Raw genomic sequence first — 9,498 nt, 5'->3', positions numbered from 1 at the left:
CATAGCATTTGAAAGTATAGAATTAAACTGAGAAAAACCTAAATATTAGGGACGAAAATGATATTTTAAATTATATTATATAATAAGAAAATTGTAAAAAAAAAATTGTTGTAGATTTAGTAAGGATATTCATGGGTTGGGGTTAGCCGGGTTGGCTACTCGAATGACCCAAATAGGGTCTCCAACACAACCCAACCCTTAAAATTTAGGTTGGATTGGATTGTCGAGTTATTTTTTTTTTTTTATTAACTTAAAATACTTAAATTTTGTATAAAACATTCTAATAATTAAAATTTCATAAAACTCAAATATTAAATATCAAAATCCAAGATATCTACTACAAAAATTCATACAAACATCATAATATATATATGAGTTACAATATTTATAAGTTATGATATATATATTTTTAATAGCATTAGAAATTCGGGTTAGGTTAGATCAACTTGAATTTTTAAAAGAGTAACTCGGACCCAACCTAACCTGAAAAAAATATAAAAAATTCAACTCAATCCAACTCAAAATTAAAACTAATTTAATCCAATTTTTATAATTTAGATTAGATAGTCGAGATTATTCGGATTGTCGAATTATTTTAATAAAAACATTAAACTATAAATCCTGGTAGTGGCAAAATTGTAATAATTGAGTAGGAGAGGGGCGTTTCCATTCACCGCAATGGAGGAAAGAAATATCTCAAAGGCTCTGTCCAATCACTTCCATTTTCAGGTTCTGACGGAAGAAAGAAAGCGGCGAATGCCAATGGCGAAAAACGATGATGAACCGGAGCTTCAGAGCTCCGGCAAGAGGCTAAAATGCTCTAAGCATGATGATGAACAACACCTCGGTAATGAAGAAGAAGAAGAAGAAGAGCAGGTGAGTGAGCTTCCATTGAAACCAGGGCTTTTCTTCTACCCAATGACACCAACTTCCTTCGTCGTCTCCGATGCTCTTGAGCCCGATTTCCCAATCATCTACGTCAACAAAGTCTTCGAGATCTTCACCGGATACCGTGCCGATGAGGTCCTCGGCCAGAATTGGTATGACGAGATTCAATTGCGTGATTATTTTAGTTGTTTTTGCTGGATGTTATATGAGGCAGAGGTGTTGGTTTCTGGATGAATTTAGAATGTAATTTTCGGTTGAAGAAACATTTGGATTCTTGATGAGGTGATTTGAAATTGAATTAATCCAGGGGCAATTAGTTTTGTGGTTTTGTTCGTTTGTAGTGAAGGGAATTTATCTGCCCTTTTGAGTTGTGATTTGATTCACTTTTTTCAGTGGGAATTCCTTTTCTGAAATCAGTGTTGTTAGTGTTGCCTGTTGCGATGTTTCTGCTTCTTAGGGATGGCTTCTCTTTGCTGGCTGATTCTTTAAGCAAACGATTGTTTGAATTCCTGTACTTACAAGTTACTACATGATTAAGAAGCACATTTGAATGATTTGAGTCTAAATTATGATCGGTACCCTGTTAATAGAGATAGGTGGGAAGAAATTTGGAGTACATTTTGATTTCCCTGTTTATTTTTCTCAAAAAAAAAAAAGAAAAAAAAAAAGGTGGTGGCTCTGTGGAAAATTTTGGTGAGTCTGATTAAGGAGATAACTGCAATATGTCCCCTGACTTTGTCCTGTTAAGTTCTGTCTTTGATTTTCTCTTCCACTCATATTTGTTTATCAGTGTTGTGCAGTTTTTCTTGGTGGGGGGTAGTTACCATTTGTTTACCTTAATCCATATATTTGAAGTCCAAATGTAGTTGCTTTTTAGTTGCATTTCAGTATATGCTCAGTATGACTTGATCCCATTAAAATGTAGAGGCTAGAGTTATATACTATCAAATGATTCCGGTTTGGCGATTTACTCAAACTTCTCTCTTCCTCTCTTATTGTATGATGAAGTATTCATACTTATTAGTGTACTCCCATGGTTCTGTAATTTTACTTGTTTGTAAGAATTTTATCAACTCATACGGGCATTTTTTTTTTGTTTCAGTCGGTTCTTACAATATAGAGATCCTCGTGCACAAAGGCGTCACCCTTTGGTAGATCCGGTGGTTGTTTCTGAAATCAGAAGATGTCTTGAGGAAGGTGTTGAATTCCAAGGTGAGCTCCTCAATTTCAGAAAGGATGGCACTCCTATGGTGAATAGGTTACGGCTTGCACCCATACATGATGATGACGGGACTGTAACACACATTATAGGAATTCAAGTGTTCTCCGAGACAAAGATAGACCTTAATCGGTTGTCATATCCTGTCTTCAAAGAAAATTGTGCCATAAAATATAATCTATCAGGCAAAAGTGCTCATCTGATTGATCAATCACCATTTGGTCACCATAAAGAAATCTGTGGGATACTACAGCTTTCCGATGAAGTCTTGGCCCATAACATTTTATCACGCTTGACACCACGAGATGTTGCGTCTGTTGGATCAGTGTGCCGAAGGATTCGTCAATTGACGAAGAACGAGCATTTACGGAAGATGGTATGTCAGAATGCATGGGGAAGAGAAGTGACTGGAACATTGGAACAAATGACAAAGAAACTCGGTTGGGGGCGCTTGGCCAGGGAACTTACAACTCTTGAAGCTGTTTGTTGGAGAAAAATGACAGTTGGGGGAGCCGTGGAGCCCTTACGCTGCAACTTTAGTGCTTGTGCAGCAGGTAATCGACTGGTATTATTTGGTGGGGAAGGAGTCAATATGCAGCCCATGGATGATACTTTTGTTCTCAATCTTGATGCTGCAAATCCCGAGTGGCGCAGAGTAAGTGTGAAATCCTCCCCACCTGGACGTTGGGGTCACACTCTATCATGTTTGAATGGTTCTTGGTTAGTAGTTTTTGGTGGATGTGGCAGTCAAGGATTGCTCAACGACGTGTTTGTACTCGATTTGGATGCTCAGCAACCAACATGGAAAGAAATCTCTGGTGGAGCTCCTCCATTGCCTAGATCCTGGCATAGCTCCTGTATGATCGAAGGTTCGAAACTGGTTGTTTCAGGTGGATGCACAGATGCCGGTGTGCTTCTCAGTGACACATACTTGTTGGATCTAACAACAGATAAGCCAACCTGGAGAGAAATTCCCACATCCGGGACTCCCCCATCTAGATTGGGACATTCTCTCTCAGTTTATGGGCGGACAAAGATTCTAATGTTTGGTGGACTTGCCAAGAGTGGACACTTGCGTTTACGATCAGGCGAGGCGTACACCATAGATTTAGAAGAAGAAGAACCCCAGTGGAGGCAACTCGAGTGCAGTGCATTCACTGGCATTGGCGGTCAGAGTGCTGTGGTTCCTCCACCAAGACTCGATCATGTAGCAGTCAGCATGCCTTGTGGAAGGATAATCATTTTCGGAGGCTCCATTGCCGGGTTACATTCACCTTCTCAACTATTCCTTTTGGATCCGGCCGAGGAGAAGCCGTCATGGAGGATTCTCAACGTTCCTGGACAACCACCTAAATTTGCTTGGGGCCATAGTACTTGTGTGGTTGGAGGGACAAGAGTTTTGGTATTAGGCGGCCACACCGGAGAAGAATGGATACTCAATGAATTACACGAACTCTGCTTAGCTAGCAGGCAAGATTCAGATCTTTGATTCTATGTTAATCTGGCAGCAAACATTCCAAAGGAAAAAGTTGCTTCAAAGTTTCAAACCAACCAGTTGAGACCCCTCATATTATAGCACTGTAAGAACAAAATTTGCCCACTTCTTAGCTGTATTATGATTTTGTTTTCTGTTTTTCCTTTTTCCTTCTTTTTGGTTTGTGTTTAAATTTTGGTCTTCTTCTGTATATATTTATAAAAATATAATATAGGTTGTGTTTTTTTCCCCCATTTCTTACCTTACTTTTTGGTTCTGTATTTTACCTCTAATTGACCATGTGTCTACTTTGTATTGAGAAGCACTTTCTGTGTAAATGTAGATGCTTTCTCTTGCTTTGCGGAGTTTTTTGTTTTTTCTTTTCCCCCCCGACAAACAGGACCTCCATTTTTGTTTGGATATGTATTTACTTTGGAAATAACAATTTTGATCTCCTATTTTCTTTGATCTCAAGAGTTTGTCAATTACAACATTTTGCTAAGATGCTTTATTATTATTATTTTCTTATATTTTGCTTCCAACTAATCAAATAATAAGTCACGTTTATCCAATCGTAATGAAAATTGGTGTAATCGTAATGAAATTTTATTGATGAATCAATTGCAATGAGTTTGAATCACAAATGTAATTGGATTTATTTTGATTGCATTTACTTAAAATTATGAATTTTTTCAAATTTATTGTTACTGCTATCTCTATCTTTACCTCTGAGAGTCAACCCGTAACGGTAACGGCAATAGTAAAGATGTCAAAATTGATAATTTTTCCGCTGTAACAGTAACAACAATGGTAGTCGTAATAATAATTATAACGGTAACGGTGGCGATAGAATGTAATTTTGAAGCGCAATTGAATTGAGTATTATTTATTTATTAATCAGATTGCGCTATTTTAGTATAGATTTAGATGTGGAGTCCATGTATCAGTACAAATGCGGAACATGGTAAAGAACACTAAAAGTAATCAAATGGGATTCACTTTTTTTTTCCATTGATCCATTACGTTTTTAGTGGAGTAAACGTGACATTAGTGTTATTGTGCTCATATTAAATTATTGTATATCGATCAATATTTTGCTAAGATCCTTTGCACAAATGTATATATATGTGTGTGTTGCTAAGATATTGTGTAATTGTGTTACTGTGCTCATATTAATGAATCATACAACATGTTGCTAAGATGCTTTAGTTATTTATTTACTTTTTTTATAATTTAGTTAGAATGAATCAAATACTAGGTCAGGTTTACCATTCCGTAATCAAAATAAGTGTAATCTTCCATTGATGGATCAATTTAATAGATCTCAATCAGAAACATAACTGAATTATTTTTTTAACATGTTTATTTAAGTATTTTGCAAATGTAATTTGATTAAGATTGAAGTTGTTTACCTTACATTGTTTTATATCATTATCTTCTTATCATTATTATTACTATCAATGTTTAGGGTCAATTGATAACAGTATCTGTAAAGACAAAAGTAACTATGACAAATTCGTAATTCTCTTATTGTAACAACATTTGTAACGGTAACAGTAACGAAATCACTTGTTGGGTCTAACATAATCAACAAATGCAATTGAATTGATCACCTTTAATTTTCACATTTGGATTGCATTTGTTGATTACAAATTTATTTTATACGCTTACATTTCATTACAATTATAGAATACACGTAAACAACAATAAACAAACGTAATCAAATGGGATGCTCATATTAAGCTATTGTATATGGATCAATTTTATTAATTACATGAGAGAAGGATGACTTTTACTTGTATGGATTGAAAATAAAGATGCTTTTTGAGTTACAAAGTACCAAAAAATGTATCCCATTTGAAGCAACAATTTAATACACATTAATAAGATAATATACCCATGAAAATGCTAAATGTTATCATGTGGTGGAAAAAGGATAGAGACATATTTCGAAAGGAAAGACTGCACTAAGCAACAAAGGAAGTGATGTGTTTTTATAAAACTCCAATCAAAAATAAGAAAAATATTTATGGTCGGTTTGGTTCATAGGAATAAGAGATAGAAAATAGAAAATGATATTTTATCACCATATTTGTTACAAGTTTTCAACATCGGAAATGAGAAAATCTTATTTCAAGGGTTTTCATAACCACTCAAATACGTGGGTTTTCTCCATTTTAAGTGATTTTTCTCTCTCTTACTTTTTATTTTTTCATTTTATTTGTCTTATTTCTTTTTGATATTCTTTAATTTATTTAATTTTTATAAATATGTTTAAATTGAATTTATATTTGCCATATATAATTAGCTTTATTAATAATAATGCTACTATAATAATTTATTATGTTACTATGAATTAATATGAAAAACTATAATCTTCTAAAAGAAAAATATGAATAACCATAATTATATTTCTTTATTTTTTATTGGTAATATATATTGACATCATAAATTATTTATTAAAATTATTAATTAGTCATTAAAAAAATATTAATTAATTAACTAATAATAAAATAAGTTAATTTTTTCAACTAAACAATCTTGTACACTTGTACTTCTAGTTTTAATCTATAATTATAGTTTTTTTTAATTAAAAACATTGTTTGATAGTTTAAAATCAATTTCTTTTGTATATATATAAGGCTTATAATCGACATTAAACAATTAGCTAGTTAACTCTTCAATTAACAAAGCCATAAAAAAAAGAAGAAAGAAAATAGGTATTTAAATTAGTTACCAATATTTTTAAATAAAAAATGGATAATATGAATGTGCAATATAAAAAATTTAATTGATAATAAATATATTAAACTGGAGGGTGAGTGCATAAATTTAATTAAATTTTAATAGTTTAAAATTAATTTAATAACTTAATGTAATAAAAATAAATTAACAAACAAAAATTAATTATTGAAATTAATTTTGATTAATTTTATACTTTATAATTGCATAAAATATAACACATTTCCGGACATCCTATTTTCATTTTCATACATAACTGAACACAGTCATCTACAGTCATCCTTGATTCCCAGACATTCTGTTCCTAGATATACTTATCATCCTTGATGCCCAAACATTTTATTCCTAAGTATTCTTTATTCCCATGTATTTATAAAATCTTAAACCAAAATTGACTTGAAATCAACTTGATAAATAGTAAAATTAGTCTGTGTAGTTAATTTTTTTTCTTTCGAAAAAATTATAAAGACTAAAATTAAGATTTATTAAATCTACATGGATTAAAATTAAATAATTAAAATTACACCATCTAAATTGGAACAAATCATAAAGTACATTACCTAAAATGATATTTTAACCTATTTATAACTCGTGTCATAAATATATTTACATTAAGCTATAGATAATGTGGTAATAAAGAATTCTAATACAAGTGTATATATATTAGCACAGAAACTTTTATCGCAAAATACTTAAAATTCAAATACAATCAAAGGGAGGCTAGAACCATGGGGATGGAAAAATTTCCCACAAGTCCCCACCTCAATAATTCGAGTTTAACCGGGTACAGGGGTCAAATAAGAGATTTAATTCGAGTTTGCAACATAGATCTTTATCTCGTCTCGATCCTAGCCCTCCTCAGGCTATTTTTTATTATTATTATTGTTTAATAATAATAATGACAAATATCAATTTATATCCTTGAAATTTAGGTATTGTATCAATTTAAATCTTAAAGTAATAATTGTATCAATTTAAACTTTGAACTTTGAGGATTGTATTAATTTAAACCTCAAACTAATAATTGTATCAATTTAAACCTGAACTTTTATAAATGTATTAATTTAAACCTTGAACTTTCATAATTTTATCAACTTAAACCCTCCATTATGCTTTATTTAAATACACTTATGAATGTTAGGGTTTAAATTGAATATTTATAAAAGTTTAGGGTTTAAATTGATATAATTATTAATTTGAGGTTTAAATTGATACAAATCCCAAAGTCCAGGATTTAAATTGATACAATCCCAAAAATTTAAGGCTTAAATTGATACAATTCTTAGTTTAGGGTTAAATTGATACAATCTTCAAAGTTTAGGGGTATAAATTGATATTTGCCATAATAATAATAATAACAATAATAATAATAATAATAATAATAATAATAATAATAATTATTATTATTATTATTATTATTATTATAACATTGTATATCACAAAAGTGAGTATAGTTTAACTGTATTTTACATATACTATTTCCTTTAAGGTTGGAAGTTTGAATCCCCCTACCACATTTGTTGTATGAAAAAAACTTAATAACATTATATATATAAATATATTAGTTTAATGAGTTATTTTCAAATATAGGAAAATGTGTCAACTTATTACAGATATAACAAAATATCACTGTCTATCGACGACACTTATAGACATCTATCATTATTTATAACCGTCTATCATTGATCGATAGTGACACTTTACTACAATTGAAAATATTTCAAGCAGTTTTGTTATTAAAATAATTACCTTAGTTTAATTTCATAAAATAATAGATTTTTTATCAAAATTCAAGAGTTGAAATGTTTCATAATAATAATAATAACTTCAACATAAAAGTTAGAATTATTTTTTTAAAAAAACCAATTTAAATATATTTATCAATTAATTTTTAGAAAATAAAATTACAACAACGGATGAGACCCGATCTCCGAATAGGAATTCCTTCCCGACTCGGGAATGGGAGGGGATTGAGATGGAAGATGTAACACTCCACCTTTTCAGATGAGATTAATTTTATTATTTTGGAGATTAATTTGTATTTGCTTAGGTTAAATGAAGGTTTCTCTAGAAATCTAATTCGGGCAAATTAGATTTAGGTGGAATTTTCTAAGATAATTAAATTCTTAATTTTTTTTGAGTAAATTACATTTTTAGTCTCCAAATTTTTGAATTTCGTATAAAAAAAAATGTCAATTAGATTTTAAAATTTAACATTTGAAAATAATCAATTTAAATTTGCTAAATCGTTAGGTCGCATTTACCATATGGCCAAAATGAAAGTTTCCCACTTGGTGATATGGGCAAGATGGAAGATGGCGATGTTGTCATGTTTGGCAATATGACCAAGAAGAAAGAACAATTTTATTTAAAAGTGAAAGGTTTTAGGTCTCACTAGACGATGTTTCATGCATTTAAATACATAATATTTATGGCTTAAAGTATAAAATCTTAAATATTAAAACAATTTAGAAATATATTAAAGTACGAAAAGGTTAAAATAAAAATTAGAAAATAACAAACTTTTTATACCACATTCTTTTTTTAAAAAAAGTATATAGATAAAATAATAATAATAATAATAATATAACTATTATAATAATTATTATAAACTCATATTTTGTTTATGTAAACAGAACGAGTTAATAATAATAATAATAATAAGTAATTATTATTATATAATACATTCATCGGGACGGGAACGAGGACGAGGACGTGGAATATAATCCCCGTTTCCGTTTAGCTAACGAAAAAATTATCCCCACTCCCTCTCCCATTTCTTGTTTAATCGGAGATTCTCCATCCTGTTCGGGACGGGTCCCTACAAGACCCCGATCCCATGGGGTAAATGGTCATCCCTAGTAGTAGAGTTATTTATTGAGTATTTATGATACTCAATCTTTTCCAAATTTTTTAAAGTAATGATAGGGTTGTACGTGGCACATCAAAGGTGATTTGTTGCCAATGTCATGGCACTAGAAGAGTCCCATTTTCATATTCATTATGTTACAAAAATGTTTCTATTGGTTTTAAACACCATTTTCGTTTTATGTTTTACTATTTTTCAGTGAAATCCCAAATAAAGAGTTTTGAATATTTTACTTAAAAATATTAAAATATTTCCTTCCATGTCTTTACTTGGGAAATTTCTAAAATGTGCCCAAGTTAAGAAAAG

The 9,498-nt window shown here is 30.8% G+C and overlaps 1 protein-coding gene across 1 annotated transcript; it reads left to right on the top strand.

Moving 5' to 3' along the window:
- Positions 1-653: 653 nt before the first annotated feature.
- Positions 654-3,946, top strand: FKF1 (flavin-binding, kelch repeat, f box 1). Its single transcript, XM_039036691.2, has 2 exons — positions 654-1,040; positions 1,991-3,946. Exons 1-2 carry the CDS (start codon positions 679-681, stop codon positions 3,594-3,596), a joined length of 1,968 nt encoding a protein of 655 aa, XP_038892619.2. The 5' UTR covers positions 654-678; the 3' UTR covers positions 3,597-3,946.
- Positions 3,947-9,498: the final 5,552 nt, after the last annotated feature.

The sequence above is a fragment of the Benincasa hispida genome, chromosome 7 (genome assembly GCF_027475165.1).
Source record: "Benincasa hispida cultivar pf3 chromosome 7, pf3_genome.v1.1, whole genome shotgun sequence".
NCBI classification, from domain to species: Eukaryota; Viridiplantae; Streptophyta; class Magnoliopsida; order Cucurbitales; family Cucurbitaceae; genus Benincasa; species Benincasa hispida.
The sequence above is the reverse complement of the archived record's forward strand: the minus strand, read 5'-3'. Positions and strand labels throughout refer to the sequence as shown.

Bases quoted from the DNA above. Each gene is read 5' to 3' on its own strand.
- FKF1 (XM_039036691.2), top strand. From the start codon at position 679: ATGGAGGAAAGAAATATCTCAAAGGCTCTGTCCAATCACTTCCATTTT. The intron at 1,041-1,990 runs GTATGACGAGAT...TTTTTGTTTCAG, and splicing joins GAGGTCCTCGGCCAGAATTG to TCGGTTCTTACAATATAGAG.